General features: G+C 40.1%; 2 protein-coding genes across 3 annotated transcripts; one reads left to right on the plus strand and one right to left on the minus strand.

The window, feature by feature from the left end:
- Positions 1 to 5,521: 5,521 nt before the first annotated feature.
- On the minus strand, positions 5,522 to 7,131 carry LOC139409878 (forkhead box protein D1-like). The gene has a single exon (XM_071155272.1). It carries the CDS (start codon positions 6,938 to 6,940, stop codon positions 5,921 to 5,923), a length of 1,020 nt encoding a protein of 339 aa, XP_071011373.1. The 5' UTR covers positions 6,941 to 7,131; the 3' UTR covers positions 5,522 to 5,920.
- A 6,141-nt stretch (positions 7,132 to 13,272) lies between these two features.
- On the plus strand, positions 13,273 to 24,875 carry LOC139408469 (transcription factor BTF3). Of its 2 annotated transcripts, none has more exons than XM_071152399.1 (6): positions 13,273 to 13,332; positions 16,778 to 16,846; positions 16,974 to 17,087; positions 22,148 to 22,349; positions 22,782 to 22,838; positions 24,542 to 24,875. In XM_071152399.1, exons 2-6 carry the CDS (start codon positions 16,778 to 16,780, stop codon positions 24,586 to 24,588), a joined length of 489 nt encoding a protein of 162 aa, XP_071008500.1. In that variant the 5' UTR covers positions 13,273 to 13,332; the 3' UTR covers positions 24,589 to 24,875. The 2 variants fall into 2 exon arrangements, with proteins under 2 accessions (XP_071008500.1, XP_071008501.1); XM_071152400.1 differs by having other exon boundaries at positions 13,280 to 13,397.
- The last annotated feature ends 219 nt before the right edge of the window (positions 24,876 to 25,094 follow it).

Consider the following 25,094-nt stretch of genomic DNA (forward strand, 5'->3'; position numbering starts at 1 on the left):
CAAGGTATTGTACAATGCATCTAATATACATTATGTCAGTCAGATGGAACTATGGATAGAAAATACACTTTGATGTCATATTTATTGAATACTATGCAATATAATATATTATATAAAAGTCATAAAACTTTGGTAAACAGATTTAGTGGGTTTATATCATGTCTATTAATTATTTATGATGTGTTATGAATTCTTTATAGATTATGTAAATAGTTTATGCCGTTTTGGTGTACATTATAGCAAATGTATAGTCCTGAAATGACATTGTAGGTTTATGTCTCAATAAAACTAAGTTAGTAGCCTATACAAGTCAAGATTATGGAGCAACACATGTAATGTAAAGACAAACTTTTGAAAGCTTTTCAATACAGAGCGATACAGTTCGTGGTCCTGTGTGGGCCACTCATTCATGAAATGTATGCACATTACTTTGGATAAAAGTGTCTGCTAATTGGCATATATTAAAATAAATGTTCTATCCGTACACACAAGGATGATTTTGGAACTATAATCCTAAACATTAAACTGAAAGATCATGAGCTAAGTACACCCATTGACAATACAAAAAAAACATAGCTTTTTCTCAGTCCTGTTGAATTGAAAGTTGTTGAGAGTGTTGTCTGTGATGGTGGTGATGGTGCAAAGAGACTGTCTGAGGATCTGAAGGTGTGCCCCTAGGCCCTAAATGTTCCACAAAGCTAGCTCTACCACCCATTCTAGTATTGTGTATCACTCTTCTCATCTGAAAGATATAGGTTGACTTCTCACGCAATAGTAAGACCAGAGTACTGTGTGGATTCACTCCCCATGTAGTCCACTGAGCTCCAGCACAAAACTTTGTCCCACACTGAGTCAGTAAGGTGGATTTAATTTTAGAAATTATTAATTATTTCCTTTGTCTAGGCGGCTAGACCTACTGGTTGTTCATCAATCATGTGTCTTTGTAAACATATTTGTTGTATTTTCAGCTGCACAGCATAAGACCATTATGCCTAACTTTTGTTTTCGAGGCACTGGCTAAATGTGAGGTTTAGGCAACCTATCTTACAGCAATATTTATTTTAAATTAAGTGACTAAAATAACAACTTTGAATAAATGCCTTTATTCCTGAATTCGCTTGGATATAATATTAGCAAAAACTCTCGAAATAGGCTATAATTCTGGTCCTTCTCTAGTCTAAGTTGGCTTATCGGCGCCTTCAGGTTGCTTTGTGAGCTGAGTGTTTTGGTTTTAGCCCCGTTTTTGGTGACCTGTGTGACCCGCCAAGGATAAACTGCTAACTGCGGAGCTTCAGTCACGCTCTCAATGAGACTGATCCGTGAAATTTGCTAAAAATCGCGTGTTAACCGCACAGTCACCTATAAAACTATAACTTGTCCTTTTCTTATTGTATAGGCTACATTTGTGGACTCCCTCATCGAACACACTAAACGACTCCAACTCGATACTCGATGTTGAACCATCGGTTTGGATATATATCGATGTGGTACTATTTCATAAAATTGTATTTATTTATTTTATTTGAAAAATTGCAAATCAAACTGGCCAAATAATTTAATATGAAGTCCGTTGAGTCCTAGTGATCAGTTATCAAGTTAGGCTACTTTTATTTTGGTTAACATTTCGAATAGGCTACAGCTTATCCAATCAACATCCAATATAAATTGGGGTGAGAAGGTTACACTTTTTCTAAGTGAATGTAGGTTTAGGGCCTGTTAGGCTAAACTTTCAAGAAAGGGTCAAATACATAATAAAGCCAACAAGGGATTGTCGAAACATGGCTATTAATAACAATTTTGTGATCTGATATGCCGTGCTGCGGTGTAGGCTAATAACAACACAGAACAACCAGGCTATAGACATATATGTCAAACCTAACAAAGCCGCCAAACTGCTCTCCCATATCAATAGCAGAAACAAAGCAAGTTAATGAAGATCATGCAGACCTTCGGTATGAAGACATTTTAACTGTTGTTAACATGTTATTAATATCAACTTAGCAAGTTACTAATGTTAGGCTTGGTATCTGTAAAGCACTTTGTGAAAACTGTAAAAAGAGATTCATAAAATAAATTAACGCATTTTCTGTTTTTAACGGGAAAAAAGGGAGAACGTGTGAGTCAATCAAATTGAACACGTATTTATTCAAATCACTCTGGCGGATAAAGAAAACGGTCGGCTAGTGGTTTTCCATGCGCATGCAGACCATCAAATGATTTATTTGTACGCCTAACGCCTCTATGGTATTATGAAGGGAACTTGTTTGTGTTCGTTGAAAACATTTATTTTATCTTATTTTTTGTGGGTAGCCTGTACTTCACCCTTTCGTGGGCAGACTGCTCTTCCATATTAGGTTTGCTAGAAAGATAAATAGGCTATTGCATGCCACACAACTTTTGAAAATTGTTTAATTTGGTTACATAGATTGACATTGGAACACTCATAGAGATCCTAATAAATTACGTATTCTAATTTCTAATTCTATGGGAACACTGCAGAAGCTAGGCCTTACAAGACCAATGGAATGCCAGTCGCAAAAAAATACATTTTTAGGAAAGAATGTAGTCTATATTCCAACGGATTCAATATGAATAAATATGTATCCATTCATTTATAAATGTGTGCATTTTATTGTCCTATGCGGCTTTTTGAATGTTGTACACCATCTTACACTGTTGAATTGATTTGCTTTAAATGTGTCTAATATTCTGTAGTGTCATTGCGTGAAGATTCTTTTCTCAGACGTATCGTGTTTTTCGCTTTCTATTATTTTATTTTCTATTCTATTCTATTCTATTCTATTATATTATATTCTATTATATTATATTATATTCTCGTCTAGTTACTACTGTCGTTCAGTCACAATCATAACCAAACCATTTTAGTCTCACTTCATTACAATCCAGCGATGGTGAAGATTAAGCTGGTCAGGCCGTTTCTCTCTTATTTCAGAACTTGTAGGCCTACCACACAAATTATTTTAATCATACAATCCTGTTTCTCCAATCATAAAAGATCCAACAAAAAGTGACATATTTTCTGAAATCTAATACATTTATATTTGTGCATTTGAGTAGCCCATATTTATAAAAGTAAACATAAACATACACGGATTAAAGGCTACTAATACAAATTACATTATGAGGGCAGTTTATGTAGCAATAGGCCTTTTATTTTATAGAGATTTACAAGAAAGACAACATATTTTTCTGTGCATGGGCCTATAGTGTGCATGTGTGCCTGTGTGTGTGATGAAAACATTCAACATTTACAAATTATTAGGTTATTTCAAACTAGATTAATTGTTAACAACATCGTAGGATTGTTGAAAATATTCAAATTTTTGCAGGCCTATATGGCACATTTCCTAGATTTCAGCACTCCGAGTTTGTATGGCATTACATATCCATATTTGCATATCCATAAAGCCAATAGACTCCATTTATGTCATCTCTCAATCTGTCAGCTATGGGCGGCTCCCTGCATACACCTATTGCCTGTGAATTGCTAAAAGTCGTCTTTAGTCATGTCTCGCTCCTGCTTGACCCTTTTCTACGAGGTATATTTATCAATTAGCACGAACAAATATGTGACCTCAGTCTCCAATAAGCAGGTTGCGACCCGGCGTGGTGTGAGTGTAGGGCCATGGCACAGCCAGGGACTCTCGCTCTGCTCTGGCTGCTTGGCTTGCGTGTTACATCATCACGCATGCTGCTGTCCTCCGGTGGCCTAGTGAACTGTTTCTGAGCGGCGCACGGCGCTGAGTGGATTGTAGCTATTGCTACACGCATTTCCTCTGCAACTGGGAAGCACGCAGCGGCGCCATTAACACGCGGCCGGGCGACGGGGATGCGCATTTGTAGTCACGGATGGATAACACACGCCAAACAGTGGTCCTTCCCTCGGAGAGAGTGGGGGTCTTTCTCTTGGCTTGTGGCCCACGCATCACGCCACAGCCTTGATGTTGTGAGATTGAGGCCTTCTGAAAATCAACTTTCCAGCCTTTTCTTACAAACACCTGCTTTGAATGTGGAATGGTATATTTAGTAAAGAGATGCAGGTCTATTGTTTAGGCATCATCCAAAATAACATCATATAGCCAAAGCCTATACACTTCATGGTCCTATTATTATCCATAGGCTCATCATTGAGGACAGTGGCGGATAGATCTAATGTTATGGCTTCTACTAATGACATGTGGGCTATATGTATACTAATATCTAATGATGCATAATTGCATGAAAATTACGTTATGCTCCTGACGCGCGTTTTAATATATAGGCTAGTTTTTTTTTATTCACATATGTTTCCTAATGCGCATCAAATCGTCTTACTTTCCTTGCAACAACCCTCGCCACGGCGCATGTCTGTATTCTACTGCTCTGGGCTATGGATGTTAAGGAGTATAGCCTCGCTGACCAATACATCTCTCTCTCTCGTGGCAACTGTGACAAGTATGAGGAGATAAGGAATTGGTCGAGGAGCAGTGTTTTATCAAGAGTCCGAGCCAGCTGCCTCGGATCACCCGCGTGATAATCACCGTCGGTCCTGAAGGTAGCAAAATACAATCTCTGTCACCCCAGTGACACCGGCCTGTCCACCAAGCGTAATTACAAGGATGCATGTGGGAGAGGGCAAATGGACCTGTAGGTCCAAGGTTTGTCATCCATCCCGTGCAAGGAAAATGTAATTACATTCAGACACAGCTAGGCCACACACACACACACGAGGACTAAATTGTGTCTGTTTGTGTGTGTAAAGATACATGTTGAAAAGCCTGAATAAAATATTTATTCAGAATGTTAATGGTATAGAGTTGTAGGCCTACATGTTCTTAAAGTCACACACACACTCACGCATTCCCGCACACGCACACACGCACGCAAAGTTTCTTAAAGGTCTATAGGTAGCGAATATGAAGTTTGTCTTGCACCCCTTGGCCTGTTGAAAGTAATGGTGCCAGTTTTGGTCATTTAACACTGAAAGTTCATTATTATTTATATAATAAAAAATGTCCATGAGTCATTGTAACAGCAATTTAGATGCATTGTTATTATTATTATTTATTTATTAACAGCAGCTAGGACTAGTAGTTGTAGTGTTAGTAGTTTATTATTATAAAGGCAGTAGTCATATTTATATTATTATTATTATTATTATTATGTGCCCACTCAATAGGTTATAGCCTACATTGTCTATTACTTTTTGGAAATATATTTCTTAACAAAAATGAAAAGGATAGGTCTTTCAAAATCATTAAACAACACTAAAGGCTACTTCATGCACGTGGTCAAGTGTGGGCCTACATTAGGCTAATTTCTAGACTGAGATTATTACTTACTTATTAATAAGTTACTTTCCAGGCAAAGAGTTTTTTTTGTAAAACAATATTTATTCTTGTTGAAAAACAAACCGTGTAAAAAATTATACAATACTTGCCAAAGAATGTACAATGTTTTATTACTGAAATAAGCACACACTGCATATAAATGAATTACTTTCATCTTTGTGTCTTTTCAATACAAAGCACAAATCAAAACAGTAAAAATGTTTCAATTTGCCAAACTACAAAAACATTGGTGTGTGTGACACAATATACATTGTTTAGACGTGATCATTTATAAGCTGTTTCATTAAGTCGATCCTGAGACGCCCTAGACAGTGACTTAAACGAATCACTTCATAAACAACGAAACATTTCGTGGAGAGAAAATTAGATTGACACTAAAATGTTATTAACATAAATATAATATATTTTTTTTACAGCATGTATAGGCATGAATAAGCCCTAGTGTTAATATCCATCATTAAGTTGCGTGTTGACCCAACAACAACAAAAACATACGAAAATAATCCTACCTTCAAAGAGGGGCGTTTTTGTTCATATTTCTTGAAAACTTTGAAGTTAGTTTATAGAAATTAACAGCCACTAGTACCGTTCACAATTCTGTTGGGAAAGTTCTCGACCGTGTGTAAAACAGTTCCTGGGTGCACGCTCTGCGACTGGTTGGGCGACTGTGGCGCGAGGGAGGACGATAACATTGGAACAAGAGGAGAAGTCCGCGAGGCACATTGAGAGTGCGCAGGGCTCAGCGACCCACCAATGATACTCTCAATGGAGAAGGGAGAGCGCTGGACAGGCGAGCTGGACTTGGCTGCAGTCTGTATGGGTGAAGCCAGGCTGGGGCTGAGCTGGGGATAGAACCGGCTCCTGGCCAAGTCAGTGGAGGTGGGCATTAAGGACGGTGCCGGAATAATGGTCCCCGTGTGTGAATGCCTGGACTGTTGCTGCTGAAACGCGAAAATCGCAGAGTGTGTATGATAGGACTGCAGCTGGATACCGTAGCCGCAGCCGTAAGGTCCATAGCCGTACGCAGCCGCGGGGATAAAACTGTTGTGCTCCCGCAGAAAGTCCTGCTGCTGCTGCCGTTTAAAGCGTTTCCGTCGTCTCAGAAAGCTGCCGTTATCGAACATATCGGCGGACTCCGGGTCTAGGGTCCAGTAGTTTCCCTTCCCGGGGTTCCCCGGTTCCCTCGGTATCTTGACGAAACAGTCATTCAGGGACAAGTTGTGTCGGATCGAGTTCTGCCACGCGGGGAACTTTTCCCGGTAGTACGGGAAACGGTTGCTGATGAAATCGCAAATTTCACTGAGGGTGAGCCGCTTCTTGGGGCTCTGAAGAATTGACATAGTGATCAAGGCGATATAGGAGTAAGGGGGCTTCACCAGGGTGTTCTTACTGGCTGGTTTGTAAGGATCCCGGGACGAGGAGCTGTCCAGGCATGGCGGGGAGCCAGACAGCAGGTCATCGTGCATCTGCGCCACCTCGTCTACGTAAGAGCGAGTTTGGCTGTCCCCATCCTCCCCCTCGCCGACCACGTCGATGTCTGTCTCTTCCGAAAGGATGGAGGCATCCGACATCTCGGAGCTCAGAGTCATGGCTCACCGCTAGCTGTGTAGAGGCTGCACTGTGCGCTCCCAGAAGCTACGGCGGATAGGAAGAGGATATACTGCCGGTGCTACTCTGCCCTCTTCCAAGACAACTCATATGATGGAATTAGAGGAGCACGCCGGCGGTAATAGATGTCCCTTTTTCCCAACCACTACCATATGTTTTAGGGCTTTTTTCGTTGTTCAATATCGCACATCCGGATACTAGCCTGTGGAAAGACCTGAAAAAGGCCAAACCTGAATCCTAAAGAGGGCGGATCTTCCCTCGCGCTTTATACCAGAGCTCTGATCACATGTCGAAGGAACGTCACCAAGGCAAATGAAGAGATACAAAAAAAAAAAAATAGCAACAATTGTGTAACTGTGGACGATTTAAAAAAGTTTGGTTCTCTTTTTGGTGGTCATCTTTGTATACAAATATAATTAATCTAAACCTTTCATTTCAGCTAAATGTTTGGCAAAAAAATTGGCCTATATCAATGAACATAGAAGATAGAAGAAGGCTGCATGCAGAACAAAGCCCATGCTGGTAGGACTATCCCTTATAGATCATCATCTAATGTGATATAAAGCTGTAACATGATAGTGGAATGTTATGTTTTAAATAATTGACATAAATTATAAGTATTTATAAAGTTATGGATTTTAATAAGAAAAAATAGTTCAGATAATTCATGATTCATAAAATAAATAAAAAATGTTCACAGTCGGAGTTTCATGACCCACTCTCCACGTTTCATAGTTTGCGTGATCCAGTAGTTATCTAGATTATCCGCGAGCCATTTGTAATAGAAAAGAGTCAGCTGTTAACTCGCATCAGTCACGGGTCACGCAGAGCATGCGAGCAGCTCGAGAAATAAGGGCCTCTGCCATGCACTGACTTTATAGCTCTGATTGATGTTTTTTTAAATAAAGGGGGAAAACATCAAATAAATCTGCTGTTTTGATGAGTTGATATGATTTTTGATAAATGATTGTGATATTTACGCATACAGTATAACATTTTTTATTTGGTTTATCTGGATCCTGTTATCTAGTGTACAATATTATAATTGTATCCATGTAACAGTGTAGGCTAAAGCATCCTTACGTGATACGACTCCCGCAAAAGAGTGTGCAGACATTTCTGTAGGTCTACACGTGCGTAATAGCTTAACGCACAGCAACATTTCCTATTCCTTATTCATAGAAGCCTACTTTAAAACTACACCAACATAGGCCTATAGGATGCTTTTCAATTAAGTAATTCATTTGAAATATATAAAGAGTATGAAATGTAGGCTTATAACTATATTGTAAAACGGAACTTTTCATTATCTGAAATTGTTTCAAAACAACTTCCCAGTTGTGATTTTCCATTTCATTGCCGTTGCACGAGAAGTACGCACGAGAAGCTACACCGTATGACTGCTAATATTTTCCTTCTCACCAATCAAATTTTAACTAAATTTCATTCTACAGAACCCCTTTTAACACCTAGGAGACAGTTACTGTCATGAAGTTGGTCGACTGTGAAGAATCAACATTTTTAAGTGTCACATTTTGGTTCAAAATCTGACACTTACAATTTAAACTGGGACTCGCTTTGTTAGTGCACTAAAATCAAACATTATGGATGTCAGTCATGTATAGGCTAAATCATGCATATTTTCCACAAAACTAGATGTAAGACATCTCTTGATCTCAGCTTGGAGTGAGTGACACTTGATCATATCTCTCATATACCAATGTTGGGTGCATGAAACAACAAATCGGTAGGAAATAAAACTTTTCATTACATAAAATACGTTTTAAAAGCGCTGAAAACCTATCAAACATCACCATTCCTTGATAAAGAACGTGACTGTTTGCAACAATAAAGTAGGCCTATAGGTAAAACTATATTTGAATTCAAATAGACTATTTATTACTGTTGTTATCACAATGTCTCCTATGTCCCCCAATTAGTTATGTTAGTAAGTTCAGAAAACCTATAGACTACAAAAGTAGCCTAGACTACAACAATAGAGCCTATATAGAACGATTAAATCCATCTGTTGTATTGTAGAGATAAGGATGAATGGGTTTAGGTGATCATTATGTCAATAAGAAAATGTCTGGTGCTTGATGATGACCATACAATGGCTAACCCATGGTTGATTCAGAGTTGTATGATGACTTATGTTTATTTTTCTCTGGCCTATCAACAACTCTACTGTAGCGTTATGTTGGACCATGCAGCACCATCTAGCGGAGAAATTGTCCTCTCAACACGATGTCTACTTTGACAACTTCAGCTGTCAAATGTTTGACAATGACAGCACTTTTGTTTTCCCTTTCGTTCTTTTGAATTAAATCTGCATACTATTTATATTACAGTAACAGTTTATCAGTTACATGCAAGCCCTTTCACTCTCACAAATTACCAATTGGCTGACAATTGCCTCAAGCCTACACCTCGCCAACGGACCATTAGAACTAGAACTCTCTCAAATACACATCTCTCTCAGACAGGTCTTAAAAATATTTTTAAAGACTATCGAACTAATGGTCTTTTGATTTAACTCTTCAGAATTAACACACCATTGGTATAGAATAGTTATTTTGTGCGTAAAAAAGTCGTGCGTGAAAACCAGTTTGAATTATTTGGAGCAAAAGTCACGCATGTGACACTGGTTATCAGTGTTTGTTTATTAGTTTATTGTGCTAGTGCAGTAAATGGCAAATGAATGCGCTGTTAATAGCTATTGGCCCTTTCACTATGACGGACATTATGCAGTCTTTATTGTACAATCATTCAGGGAAAAATAAATAAAAGTGACCACAAGTAGGCCTACTTATTTCCACATGCACTACATTAGATATATATAATGTATATAATGTTACAATGTTAAGGTAGTAAAAGAGTAAGGTAAACCTAAGTTAATTGAATATTACATGTTTTATTTCTGTAAGAAAATACTTGGCTATTAAAGAATCTCGGGTGATGCTGACAGTGCATGGCAAATTAATTGCTATTTTTGAAAACAAAGCCTTGTTGAACTTAATTCGTTTAATAGGCCTATGCCTTTTTTTGAAATACTAGTTTAGACATAAAATAACCTAGTCTTGGAGAGGGCTACGGAAAGACCCGGAGACCAAATGACCAGTCACTTTGAGATTAAATGACCAGTCACGTAAACCGAATAATAATCACAAATTGATTCAATAGATTTGATAGACCTGGGCCTGGTTAGCGATATTAAAAGTTAATGATAGGTGAAAGTTGATAATAACTATAATCATCTATTTTAATGAATTATTTTTGTGCTCGACACTGACGCTTTCTGAAGATGAATAAAATGGGTTTTGATGTATAGATTTATGGGCTGATATGTCACGATTGTCACCTACATTGGCTGTGGGAAAAACATTTAGACTGTTTGCATCAGGTGTTCTATAAATCCTCATTCGAAATTATTTATTTGAGTTAGTTAGTAGTATAGGCATGGTTTGGGCTATAGTTAAATTAATTCGTGAACTAACGCTGGAGTCCGTCTTTAAAGCAGGGTTCGCATTTGTGGTAAACCACTTCTAAAGTGTTTATAAATTCCTCTCTACGATCGGATGGTGTTTCAGTGCCACGGGGTACCAAGAAAGCACTTACTGCTGAACGCAATCCCTGCTTCTCGCGCTGACAAATCCTATAAATGTCACCAAAAGAGTCAGTCTCTCTCTGGGGACTTGGTAGCATGTGATTAATATGTATCACATGCATAAAAGGCAAGACAATACCTGTGCGTGTGTGCGGGTACATGTCCGTGATCAGGCATGATGTGTCATGTGTGTGTGTGTGTGTGTGTGTGAGAGAGAGAGAGAGAGACAAAGAGACAAAGAGAGAGAAAGTGAGTGTGAGAGAGAGTGTAGGGGAGAATGGGGCACGTTGAAGTTGAGACATTTTTAACACGTCAGCATCACACTGTCAAGGGTGGTATAGTACTATTTATAATAAAGATATCTATAGTGCCTTCAGAAGGTATTCACACCACTTGTCTTTTTCCACATTTTGTGAGATTTTGTGTCACTGACCTACACACAATACCCCATAATGTAAAAGTGGAATAAAAAATATAAAACTGAAAATGTCTTGCGTAAATAAGTATCCAACCCCTATGTTATCTTAACAAGTCACATAATAAGTTATATGGACTCATATAACTGTGTGCAATAATAGTGTTTGACATGATTTTTGAATGACTACCTCATCTCTGTACCCCACACATGCAATTATCTGTAAGGTCCCTCAGCCGATCAGTGAATTCAACCAGAAAGACCAGGGAGGTTTTTCCAATGCCTTGGAAAGAAGGGCACCTATTGGAAGATGGGTAAAAATCCCTTTGAGCATGGTGAAGTCATTATTTACACTTTGGATGGTGTATCAATACACCCAGTCACTACAAAGATACAGGCGTCCATCCTAACTCAGTTCCCGGAGAGGAAGGAAACCGCTTAGGGATTTCACCATGATGTCAGTGGTGACTTCAAAACAGTTACAGAGTTAAATGGCTTTGATAGGAGAAAATGGATGATCAACAACATTGTAGTTACTCCACAATACCAACATAAATGACAGAGTGAAGAGAAAAAAGCCTGTACACAATAAAACATATTCAAAAACATGCATCCTGTTTGCAATAATGTACTAAAGTAAGACTGCAAAAAAATGTGGCAAAGAAACAAACTTTATGTCCTGAATACAAAGTGTTATGTTTGGGGCAAATCCAACACAATACATTACTGAGTACTACTCTTCATATTTTCAAGCATGGTGGTGGCTGCATCATGTTATAGGTATGCTTGTCATCGGCAAGGACTAGGGAGTTTTTTAGGATATAAAGAAATGGAATAGAGCTAAACAAAGGCAAAATCCTAAAGGAAAACCTTGTTCAGTCTGCTTTCCAATACACACTGGTAGAGAAATCATCAGGACAATAACCTAAAACACAAGGCCAAATATATATAATATGCTCACCAAGATGACATTAAATATTCCTGAGTTGCCTAGTTACAGTTTTGACTTAAATTGGCTTGAAAATCTATGGTAAGACTTGAAATGGCTTTCTAGTAATGGCCAACAACCAACTTGACAGAGCTTGAATAATTTTTTAAAGAATAATGTGCAAATATTGTACAATCCAGGCTCTTAGAGACTAGAAAGACTCACAGCTGTAATGGCTGCCAAATGGGATTCTAACAGAGGTGTGAATACTTTCTGTATTGCATTTTAAATAAATGTGGTAAAATTTCTAAAACCATGTTTTCACGTGTCATTATGGGGTATTGTGTGTAGATGGGCGAGAAGAAAATATATTTAATCAATTTTGAATTCAGGCTGTAGCACAACAAAATGTTGAATAAATCAAGGGGTATGAATACTTTCTAAAGGCACTGTACATATATTTCCGGATGTTGTGTATCCCTGCAAATAATCAGAATTCATAAATAGGCAACTTAACAAATACTTGTGAAAATACTTGAGATTGTGTCTGTTGGGACAAAATGAACATTGCTAACTTCGATCTGGTAATGTAGTGGTGACTATGAAACGCTATAGGCAAAGGTTGAGAGCTACATTTTTGTGTTCACATTACCATGGGAGTTTTGTATTGTACTGGACATTTCTTGAAAATCTTAGAAAATTCCATTAACAGGTACACCAGTTGTATACCAGTGTGAGTACATATAGCCCTACTGCAATTGCATTGTGACAGGCTTTAGATATGGGATCCAAGCTTTAGGCTGAATAAAAAATATAATTTCATTCCACGTGTAGGCTAGGCTTGGTCTGGGCTATGGTGGCACTTTCCACTTTGTTCTCAGCCACAGAATGAGAAGGCCAATCTTACAATATGACTGAGAATGCAGGGTGTTGTGTGTAGCTGATCACACCATAGACATTCCTTCTAAAACATAACTAAGATGAACAAGTGAAAGGTCTACTCAACAGAATTGAACCTTTATTTAACTAGGCAAGTCAGTTAAGAACAAATGCGTATTTACAATGACGGCCTACACCGGAGAATAGTTAGCTACAGTTCTATTCTACTCTTTCACTGATGAGTAATTACAATCTATTCATATATATTACAATCTATTCATATATATATATATATATATATATATATATATATATATATATATATATATATATATATTAAGGCTTGCTATTCAATCTAGTAAAATTAATAATGTAATTTCACTGAAATAAGTTTTATATATAAGTATAAGTATTATATTGGTAAGGTCATTTAGTTACTGGCCCATCGGCCCTTCTCGCGGTTGCACCTCTGCCCGCACGTCACTTCCTCCAGCCTCTTTCGCTTCCATCTTGCTCCCCGCGTGTGCCCGCTGCTAGTGTGCAGGTCAGTTAGGAGCTCTAAAATACCTTCTTTCCTGCACTGTTTCTGCCATTCTTCAACGACACAAGGTAAACAATATCCTTAGTTATCAGACCGGTGAAAATCTTGGAGTTTGAACTCACGGGGACTGCGTAAATGAGTGTAGACTTGAGAGGTTGAGTCCAACTCACAGGCCCCTTTCTAACGTTGGCTAACTTGTTAGCCTGGTATCTAGCCAGCAGCGGCACAAGGCCCGTTAACTAAATCGTTTACTATCTGTCTTATATTTATCAGTGGTAATCGTCAATCTCTCAAATGCTTGTAGATAGTTAGCAGGCGTGTCGATGGTCAAGGTTTTCAATTTTCTCGCCATATTCCGCTCGTAACTAGTGTAGGTAGCTAGTTTGCGAACGTTAGCAGTAGTTAACCGTTATAACGACCAGCTGGCGAGCACCCATATCCGGACAGACATTTGTATTTTTTTGTATTTACTTTTATTTATCTAGGCAAGTCAGTTAATAACAAATTCTTATTTTCAATGACGGCCTAGGAACAGTTAACTGCCTTGTTCAGAACGACATATTTTTTTACCCTGTCAGCTCGGGGATTCAATCTTTCGGTTACTAGTCCAACACTAACCACTAGGCTCCCTGCCGCCCTAACTTGCTAACTAACGTTACTGGTAAATTGGTTGATAGTCTCAGTCCAGCAGACAAACGACAACTAGGTAATATTAGGTACAGTTAATTAATTTGTAAGCCGTCTGTCATTAACTTACTGGGAAACCTCGAATCGTTTGTTTTGTTTGCAGGTCTGTGTCTGTAGGAAGCGTCTAACTTTTTCCACATTCTGCTTCTACAGTAATTAGCTAACGTTAACTAGTTAATGGCAGCTGCTAGAGGCGGCCGGGTAGCCTAGTGGTTAGAGAGTTGGACTAGTAACCGGAAGGTTTCAAGTTCAAAACCCCCGAGCTGACAAGGTACAAATCTGTCGTTGTACCCCTGAACAGGCAGTTAACCCACTGTTCCTAGGCCGTAATTGAAAATAAGAATTTGTTCTTTAACTGATTTGCCTAGTTAAATAAAGGTAAAATAAAAAGATGATACTGCCTGCTCAACAGGCAGTTTAGAAGACATACCGCAGCTTTGCCTTAACTTCCAACCATAATCTTGATTTGCTGGTATTGGGGTATTTGCTAATTTACAGAATATGAACAGAATACTCACTTGCCTAGGCGTGTGCCTTCAACTTGTATTTTATGACACTTTTAAGATAGATGTTTGTGTGATGTTTGTAGCTAGCTAATATTAGTGATGCACCGATATAAACATTTTGGCTGATATTTTCTTTGCAAAAAAAAAAGGATACTGATAACCGATATTAATTTTTTTGCGGCCTTTTAAGCATTCTAGTAAAGTTAAATAGTCACATGGACGCAGCGGTCTAAGGCACTGCATCTCAGTGCAAGAGGCGATACTACAGTCGCTGGTTCGAATCCAGGCTGTATCACATCCAGCCGTGATTGGGAGTCCCATAGGGCGGCGCACAATTGGCACAGCGTCGTCCGGGTTTGGCTGGGGTCGGCCATCACTGTAAATGAGAATTTGTTCTTAACTGCCTAGTTAAATAAAGGTTACAGACGCACACACCACACTGACCAAAAAGTTATTTTGCAGGCATGTATGTCCCCATTACCAGTAAAACATAATCAAAACCTATTTATTTCACTTACTTGTTGTGCTGTTTCGTTAATTTATTCAGTCGTTTCATTCTCAACCAGGATTTCAATGGAACGCCTTTTGGGTCTTTGCTATGGAATACAGTTTGTCTTTGCGTGTCAAAAAATATATTATTTAACACTATTTGACACGTCAAATAACATTATTTGACGTGTCAAATAAGCGTGTTGACCAGTCACGACCTGAATATGACTGCACGTCACATAATCATTTTACGCTTTCATAAATTTTTTACATAGTGTAATCAATGTGTAATAACTATCACTCGTATTTCATATGTCACAACGATTCATCGATACGTTTGTTATGATGCTGGTAAAGTTGTCTCACGCACCTACAGTGTTGGTCATTAAAAAAAAAGCTAGCTAGCTCATGGATGCAAACAATGTCCTTCCCCAAAAGCATAGCAAAATGACATAATCGGTTTCAGTAGCTATAGTTAGCTAGCTAACTCTATAGCTAGGCGTCATCATCTAAAGTAACCCAAATTTATAAAACAGTTCTTTAATAGTCGGACCCATCTATGTGAAGCTAACCACAATAAGGATTAGCCACATTAGTGGACTTTGCGGTTAACCTTCAAAATAAAAGCATGGCATAATTCTACTATTTGTATTCATTTGCATCACTGTCAATGACATACTTTTATTTTGAAGGCAAACCGCAAAATCTCCTATTGTGCCTAATCCTTATTGTGGCTAGCTTCACAACACATAACCCGGTCCGGTTGATGGACAACGGGGTTAAGTTGCTGGCTAGTTATTTATTTTCATGAACTGAAGTTCAATTTCAGTAGGCGAACAACAAGTGGCAACCTAGCTAATACTTACTCACAAAGAATACTAAATCATTGCCAAGAATAATGAAAATGACTGCAGTTTCTACTGGTCATTGTTTTTAGGCTGGTTGTATTGGTGCTAGCTAGGTAGCAAGCTAAAGCTAGCTACCCCAGAAGTTGTGGTCGAAAAAATTATGCTTCATTACATCGTTCATGGCTGGTGTTTGCAGACTATTTGTACAGCTTTGACAGTGCTACTGTATCTTTTTTGACACGCAAAGACCAAAATGGTGTTCCATAGTATGTATGTCGTGAAGCTAATAGCAGCGACGCTATTACTGTGCAACTCCGGTAGGGCAACATCTGAACAATAGCGCATTTGGTAGTATGTACCGGTGCTCAACCAGTCGGCGAAAGCCAACATCGCCCATGACGGTTGATTGTCAAGGGCAATGAATTCTATTATCTTGACTTTAATGGATTTCGCCTTTGAGTTGTCTTGCTGAAAATGTGTTACTCTTTCAAATGACTGCTCAACTTGTTGACTGCGCGATCCACACAGCAGACATTGTGGGCTAGTTTAGGAATGCTGTGTTGCACGTATAGCGCAACATTTTTAGTGGCGTCATTAAATCATGTACCTACGTTATATAGGTATGCATGTCAGCTTTGACATCGGTTTTGCACATCGGCGTTAAACTAGACATCGGCCGATACCGATGTTGGCATTTTTAGCTAGTGTTGGCCGATTCCGATATGTTCGCCGATTTTAAAAAAATATATTGTGCACCCCCAATAAATAAATATATATTTATGAATAATATTTTTTAAATAAAGCCTTAGCGAGTTAAGTGAGGCAGGGTTTGCAAATGTTTTTAAAAATGTAATGTTACATAACCAGAAACAAAAGGACAGTGATATAATAACTCAACACATACGGTGTCTATTTCAGATGAAAGAAATAATAATGAATCAAGAAAAACTTGCCAAACTTCAGGCACAAGTCCGCATCGGCGGCAAGGTAAGAAGCCGTTCACACCAATCAATTATTTCTTCAGAGTGAATGTTTAGAAAAATATGTCAATATGAAGCTCATGTCTCACATGTTAAAAGATTTGAGTACCTCATATATCTGTTCTCTTTTACAGGGCACTGCTCGCAGAAAGAAGAAGGTTGTGCACAGAACTGCAACTGCAGATGACAAGAAACTTCAGTTCTCCTTAAAGAAACTAGGAGTCAACAACATCTCTGGCATCGAAGAGGTAAGATCTGGTTCATGGTTAGACTGGTCAAATCAAATCAAATTTATTTATATAGCCCTTCGTACATCAGCTGATATCTCAAAGTGCTGTACAGAAACCCAGCCTAAAACCCCAAACAGCAAGCAATGCAGGTGTAGAAGCACGGTGGCTGGAAAAACTCCCTAGAAAGGCCAAAACCTAGGAAGAAACCTAGAGAGGAACCAGGCTATGTGGGGTGGCCAGTCCTCTTCTGGCTGTGCCGGGTGGAGATTATAACAGAACATGGTCAAGATGTTCAAATGTTCATAAATGACCAGCATGGTCGAATAATAATAAGGCAGAACAGTTGAAACTGGAGCAGCAGCACAGTCAAGTGGACTGTGCTAACCCAGACATGATTAGGATCCAGACAGGATGACCACATCAGTGAATCAACCCACTCAGGTGACGCACCCCCTCCAGGGACGGCATGAGAGAGCCCCAGTAAGCCAGTGACTCAGCCCCTGTAATAGGGTTAGAGGCAGAGAATCCCAGTGGAAAGAGGGGAACCGGCCAGGCAGAGACAGCAAGGGCGGTTCGTTGCTCCAGAGCCTTTCCGTTCACCCTCCCACTCCTGGGCCAGACTACACTCAATCATATGACCCACTGAAGAGATGAGTCTTCAGTAGAGACTTAAAGGGTGAGACCGAGTTTGCGTCTCTGACATGGGTAGGCAGACCGTTCCATAAAAATGGAGCTCTATAGGAGAAAGCCCTGCCTCCAGCTGTTTGCTTAGAAATTCTAGGGACAATTAGGAGGCCTGCGTCTTGTGACCGTAGCGTACGTGTAGGTATGTACGGCAGGACCAAATCAGAGAGATAGGTAGGAGCAAGCCCATGTAATGCTTTGTAGGTTAGCAGTAAAACCTTGAAATCAGCCCTTGCTTTGACAGGAAGCCAGTGTAGAGGCTAGCACTGGAGTAATATGATCAATTTTTTTGGTTCTAGTCAGGATTCTAGCAGCCGTATTTAGCACTAACTGAAGTTTATTTAGTGCTTTATCCGGGTAGCCGGAAAGTAGAGCATTGCAGTAGTCTAACCTAGAAGTGACAAAAGCATGGAATAATTTTTCTGCATCATTTTTGGACAGAAAGTTTCTGATTTTTGCAATGTTACGTAGATGGAAAAAAGCTGTCCTTGAAATGGTCTTGATATGTTCTTCAAAAGAGAGATCAGGGTCCAGAGTAACGCCGAGGTCCTTCACAGTTTTATTTGAGACGACTGTACAACCATTAAGATTAATTGTCAGATTCAACAGAAGATCTCTTTGTTTCTTGGGACCTAGAACAAGCATCTCTGTTTTGTCCAAGTTTAAAAGTAGAAAGTTTGCAGCCATCCACTTCCTTATGTCTGAAACACATTCTTCTAGCAAGGGCAATTTTGGGGCTTCACCATGTTTCATTGAAATGTACAGCTGTGTGTCATCCGCATAGCAGTGAAAGTTAACATTATGTTTTCGAATAACATCCCCAAGAGGTAAAATATATAGTGAAAACAATAGTGGTCCTAAAACGGAACCTTGAGGAACACCGAAATGTACAGTTGATTTGTCAGAGGACAAACCATTCACAGAGACAAACTGATATCTTTCCGACAGATAAGATCTAAACCAGGCCAGAACTTGTCCATGTAGACCAATTTGGGTTTCCAATCTCTCCAAAAGAATGTGGTGATCGATGGTATCAAAAGCAGCACTAAGGTCTAGGAGCACGAGGACAGATGCAGAGCCTCGGTCCGATGCCATTAAAATGTCATTTACCACCTTCACAAGTGCCGTCTCAGTGCTATGATGGGGTCTAAAACCAGACTGAAGCATTTCGTATACATTGTTTGTCTTCAGGAAGGCAGTGAGTTGTTGCGCAACAGCCCTTTCTAAAATGTTTGAGAGGAATGGAAGATTCGATATAGGCCGATAGTTTTTTATATTTTCTGGGTCAGGGTTTGGCTTTTTCAAGAGAGGCTTTATTACTGCCACTTTTAGTGAGTTTGGTACACATCCGGTGGATAGAGAGCTGTTTATTATGTTCAACATAGGAGGGCCAAGCACAGGAAGCAGCTCTTTCAGTAGTTTAGTTGGAATAGGGTCCAGTATGCAGCTTGAAGGTTTAGAGGCCATGATTATTTTCATCATTGTGTCAAGAGATATAGTACTAAAACTCTTGAGCGTCTCTCTTGATCCTAGGTCCTGGCAGAGTTGTGCAGACTCAGGACAACTGAGCTTTGAAGGAATACGCAGATTTAAGGAGGAGTCCGTAATTTGCTTTCTAATAATCATAATCTTTTCCTCAAAGAAGTTCATGAATTTATCACTGCCAAAGTGAAAGTCATCCTCTCTTGGGGAATGCTGCTTTTTAGTTAGCTTTGCGACAGTATCAAAAAGGAATTTCGGATTGTTCTTATTTTCCTCAATTAAGTTAGAAAAATAGGATGATCGAGCAGCAGTAAGGGCTCTTCGGTACTGCACAGTACTGTCTTTCCAAGCTAGTCGGAAGACTTCCAGTTTGGTGTGGCGCCATTTCTGTTCCAATTTTCTGGAAGCTTGCTTCAGAGCTCGGGTATTTTCTGTGTACCAGGGAGCTAGTTTCTTATGAGAAATGTTTTTAGTTTTTAGGGTTGCAACTGCATCTAGGGTATTGCGCAAGGTTAAATTGAGTTCCTCAGTTAGGTGGTTAACTGATTTTTGTCCTCTGGCGTCCTTGGGTAGACAGGGGGAATCTGGAAGGACATCAAGGAATCTTTGTGTTGTCTGTGAATTTATAGCACGACTTTTGATGATCCTTGGTTGGGGTCTGAGCAGATTATTTGTTGCAATTGCAAACGTAATAAAATGGTGGTCCGATAGTCCAGGATTATGAGGAAAAACATTAAGATCCACCACATTTATTCCATGGGACAAAACTAGGTCCAGCGTATGACTGACAGTGAGTGGGTCCAGAGACATGTTGGACAAAACCCACTGAGTCGATGATGGCTCCGAAAGCCTTTTGGAGTGGGTCTGTGGACTTTTCCATGTGAATATTAAAGTCACCAAAGATTAGAATATTATCCGCTATGACTACAAGGTCCGATAGGAATTCAGGGAACTCAGTGAGGAACGCTGTATATGGCCCAGGAGGCCTGTAAACAGTAGCTATAAAAAGTGATTGAGTAGGATGCATAGATTTCATGACTAGAAGCTCAAAAGACGAAAACGGCAAAAAAAAAAAAGTAAATTGAAATTTGCTATCGTAAATGTTAGCAACACCTACGCCTTTGCGGGATGCACGGGGGATATGGTCACTAGTGTAGCTAGGAGGTGAGGCCTCATTTAACACAGTAAATTCATCAGGCTTAAGCCATGTTTCAGTCAGGCCAATCACATCAAGATTATGATCAGTGATTAGTTCATTGACTATAATTGCCTTTGAAGTAAGGGATCTAACATTAAGTAGCCCTATTTTGAGATGTGAGGTATCATGATCTCTTTCAAAAATGACAGGAATGGAGGTGGTCTTTATCCTAGTGAGATTGCTAAGGCGAACACCGCCATGTTTAGTTTTGCCCAACCTAGGTCGAGGCACAGACACGGTCTCAATGGTGATAGCTGAGCTGACTACACTGACTGTGCTAGTGGCAGACTCCACTATGCTGGCAGGCTGGCTAACAGCCTGCTGCCTGGCCTGCACCCTATTTCATTGTGGAGCTAGAGGAGTTAGAGCCCTGTCTATGTTGGTAGATAAAATGAGAGCACCCCTCCAGCTAGGATGGAGTCCGTCACTCCTCAGCAGGTCAGGCTTGGTCCTGTTTGTGGGCGAGTCCCAGAAAGAGGGCCAATTATCTACAAATTCTATCTTTTGGGAGGGGCAGAAAACATTTTCAACCAGCGATTGAGTTGTGAGACTCTAGAGCTCATCACTCCCCCTAACTGGGAGGGGGCCAGAGACAATTACTCGATGCCGACACATCTTTCTATCTGATTTACACGCAGAAGCTATGTTGCGCTTGGTGATCTCTGACTGTTTCATCCTAACATCGTTGGTGCCGACGTGGATAACAATATCTCTATACTCTCTACACTCGCCAGTTTTAGCTTTAGCCAGCACCATCTTCAGATTAGCCTTAACGTCGGTAGCCCTGCCCCCCGGTAAACAGTGTATGATCGCTGGATGATTAGTTTTAAGTCTAATACTGCGGGTAATGGAGTCGCCAATGACTAGAGTTTTCAATTTGTCAGAGCTAATGGTGGGAAGCTTCGGCGTCTCAGACCCTGTAACGGGAGGAGTAGAGACCAGAGAAGACTCGGCCTCTGACTCCGACCCGCTGCTTAATGGGGAAAACCGGTTGAAAGTTTCTGTCGGCTGAATGAGCGACACCGGTTAAGCGTTCCTACAGCATTTCCTTCCAGAAACCGTGAGAAAGTTGTCCGGCTGCGGGGACTGTGCCAGGGGATTTATACTACTATCTGTACTTACTGGTGGCACAGACGCTGTTTCATCCTTTCCTACACTGAAATTACCCTTGCCTAGCGATTGCGTCTGAAGCTGGGCTTGTAGCACAGCTATCCTCGCCGTAAGGCCAGTACAGCGACTGCAATTAGAAGGCATCATGTTAATGTTACTACTTAGCTTCGGCTGTTGGAGGTCCTGACGAATCGTGTCCAGATAAAGCGTCCGGAGTGAAAAAGTTGAGGAGGAAAAAACAAAAATATATAAACGGTAATTAAAATTTGTCAGGTAGCAAAACAGGTTGGCAACAAAACGCACAGCAACTCGAAAACAAGTCTGCAAGTTGTGACCGGAAATGACGTGCTCACTTCACTGGTCCTCTCTCCCTCTGTAACCATCCCTATTTAAATGGATGTTGGAGTACTTTAATTGGTATGAAAAATTAAATTAGAAGCCACTGATTTCTTTGAGAGCAAAGGAGGGTTCATTTCATGGCCCACTTTAGCTAGCTGTTGTATTTGGGTCTTCAGAAAGGGAGGTGTCTAGTCTTTCAGATTGTATGTCTATAACTGCGAGTAACATCACATTACCGTTCTCGTTTCTCCTCTGTTCCTCGCAGGTGAACATGTTCACGAACCAGGGGACAGTGATCCACTTCAACAACCCCAAAGTGCAGGCCTCCCTGGCAGCCAACACCTTCACCATCACTGGCCACGCCGAGACCAAGCAGCTGACAGAGATGCTCCCCAGCATCCTCAACCAGCTGGGAGCAGACAGTCTGACTAGCCTCCGGAGACTGGCTGAGGCTCTGCCCAAACAGGGTACGTGGGGCTGTGGGAGGGAGGGAGTGAGATGGGGAGGGGGGACTGGTTCTAATGGTTCGGGAGTACTGGCGGAGGGTCTGCCCAAACAGTGCCGGTTTTCATTGCAAAAGGTTTTGCTGTTTGGAGTACATTTTTTGTTACACTTTTTGCTTAGGAAACAGACAGATTGGTAATATAAAAAAAAGATTAACATGCACAGTAGTAATCTCAAAGTTTTGGGATGGGGGGATTTGAGGTAGGGCTGAAGGGTCTTGGATTGATTTTGAGCACTGGGCAGGCACTGACATTGTAATAGAAATACCATTTGTTTAAACAGACTATTTTATAAAGGTCATGATCATGTATTGTATACAACTTGAACTGAAGACCAGAGGCATTTGTACATAGCTCTGCAACAGGTTTGTAACATCTCTTATTTCTTCCTCACAGCTGGAGATGGAAAAGCACCAATCGCCCCCATTGAGGAGGAAGATGATGATGTTCCAGGTGGGTCATGAACAGCCATCTCACAGTTAAAAGGTCATGATTGATCATTGAGTTTACATCCCTGGTGTTACCCAAAATGCTGACTGGTACTTTTCATTTGTAATTTACATAACAATGGCCAACTGAACTTGGAACACCTTCTCACAAAGCAACTGTCTTGATGATGCAGAGGTTGTTGATTCTGCTCACCACAAGTCTTGTCACACTCCTGATGGAAACGCAATTATACTGGAGCTTTCATTAACATAAAACACTGACGACACACTGGTTTGGGGTAAAGGCGTCAGCATGCTTCAGTTCGGCTGGCGGCCCAAACGAGGGTGCTCGCGTTCTCTCTGAAAAGACCCCACCTTGAAAAATTAGAAAAAAGTGACAATGGTACTGCTTGTCCATTTTAAAAGGCCTCAAAATAGTATTGAATGAATCTAAGAAAACTCAATAAATCGGTCATTATTTTTGACAAGGAGATCTTAGTCTTGAATTTTACATCTAACTAAGATGTTTGGTGCAGTATTTCTCGAACAAATTTACATGAAAACGAGTTGTCTCTCGCTGAATGACTAGACTTATTGAAGAAGCCCTACTGTTGATCAATCACCGACAAAGGGGCATAGACTTCAGCGACCAATTTCGGTTTACCTCCAGAAAAAAATGTAGTGTGCCCAAACAGCTGAAAAACCCTCACCTGAGTCCAAAATTAATGAAAACGTCACAATGTTATAATATACGTACAAATTTTTCCAAACTGTTTTTTTCTGGGAAGCCTTTAGTCTTAGGTGGAAGTGCAGTAATAGTGGTGTCATTGTGTGTGAGAATATCACACCAGCCTCTTGCAGTTGATTTGATGCCATCCCACTCCCACCCTCTTGGCATGGATTGACACATCTCCAGTTATTGATTAATTTTCCTCCTTCCTTATTTGAATGTGACCATAGAGATTGTGTAGGTATCTTCAACAATGGCTTTTTGTCCTAGACACTTATAAGAGTTGGTTCTCCACAACAACTACGTGTAGTGTTATTTCACATTGTGGTAATTTATACTTTCTCCTATGTCTGTGTGACTTGTATTTTCCCGCATATAATAGAACCGTGGCAGGTTTGCTTACTTTTAGGAAGTGAAGGGGGTCATGCTAAAGAGATCTAACAATGACTGAACACTTGATGGTGATTGGAGTCGGGGTGGTGGGTTTAGTGTTTGAAATGTTTGTTGTTTGAGTTCTGAAAGCACCGTTTGCTTTTCTTTGTGGAGAAAAGTGGTCCATACACATGAGGTTGCCATTAGTTACCCACAGCTTTTCCCAAGGCTCTCCTTTTCTCGTAACCAAACGTTTTCACAAATGTAACAAACAATTACTCTAATTCAGAGTGAGGAGCGGTTGAAGCCCAATGACGCAGGGTTAATGGTCTATGCCATCATGTCATTAACGGAGTTTAGTTTCCCACCCCCACTTTAAATTATATTCAGACCTTTTAGAATTGTTTCGATTATAACCCTCGACCCCACTGAGCCAAATATGGACCCGACAGATTTATCAGGTTATTGGGGGGGTAGAAATTATACCTGGGGTCATGTTTTTAGGTAAAACACACATTTTTTCTTAAGTGGACTGAGACCAGTGTAAAGACTGATGGAGGCATGTATGTTTGGAGAGAGTACTGCTTGTTTCTTTCCCTGACTGACAAGTTGGCTTGTTGTTTCAGATCTGGTGGAGAATTTTGACGAGGCTTCCAAGGATGAGGCAAACTAAAGGAAACAACAGACCTTCAGGAGAGTCTCAACAGGACTTGACTAGGCCGTGGGGTGGGCACAAGGCGTTATTTTTCTTTCTTGCCACCCGATTCTCCAAATGCTATTTTGTGCACTGCTGGCCGTGTCCAGTTTGAGAGTCAGTGAGAGATTGTATGTACGTTACTGTATGTTGTCTCTCTGGGGTTCGAGGTCTCTTCAGCAGTTTCCTCCATGTTACTGAACCTTATTTCTTTGCAGTCTGGCTGAAACCATAATATCTGGAATAAACATTTTGCTATTGTCAACTAAGAGAATTGTGGTGTTTTATCTGATGACTTGAAATAAGGGGACAAAGGTGATTCTTCTTATCAGTTGTATATTTTAAATGAACATAATGTTTACTTTTTTAGTTGCACCCTAAAGCCACGATTTGATGTAAAGCATGCTATAGAGCAGCACACTGGACAGACGACACTGTGAAGTTTTAAAGGTAATTTATGCTCGAGCTGACATGGGGTAGCGTTG

The sequence above is a fragment of the Oncorhynchus clarkii genome, chromosome 5 (assembly GCF_045791955.1).
Source record: "Oncorhynchus clarkii lewisi isolate Uvic-CL-2024 chromosome 5, UVic_Ocla_1.0, whole genome shotgun sequence".
NCBI lineage: Eukaryota > Metazoa > Chordata > Actinopteri > Salmoniformes > Salmonidae > Oncorhynchus > Oncorhynchus clarkii.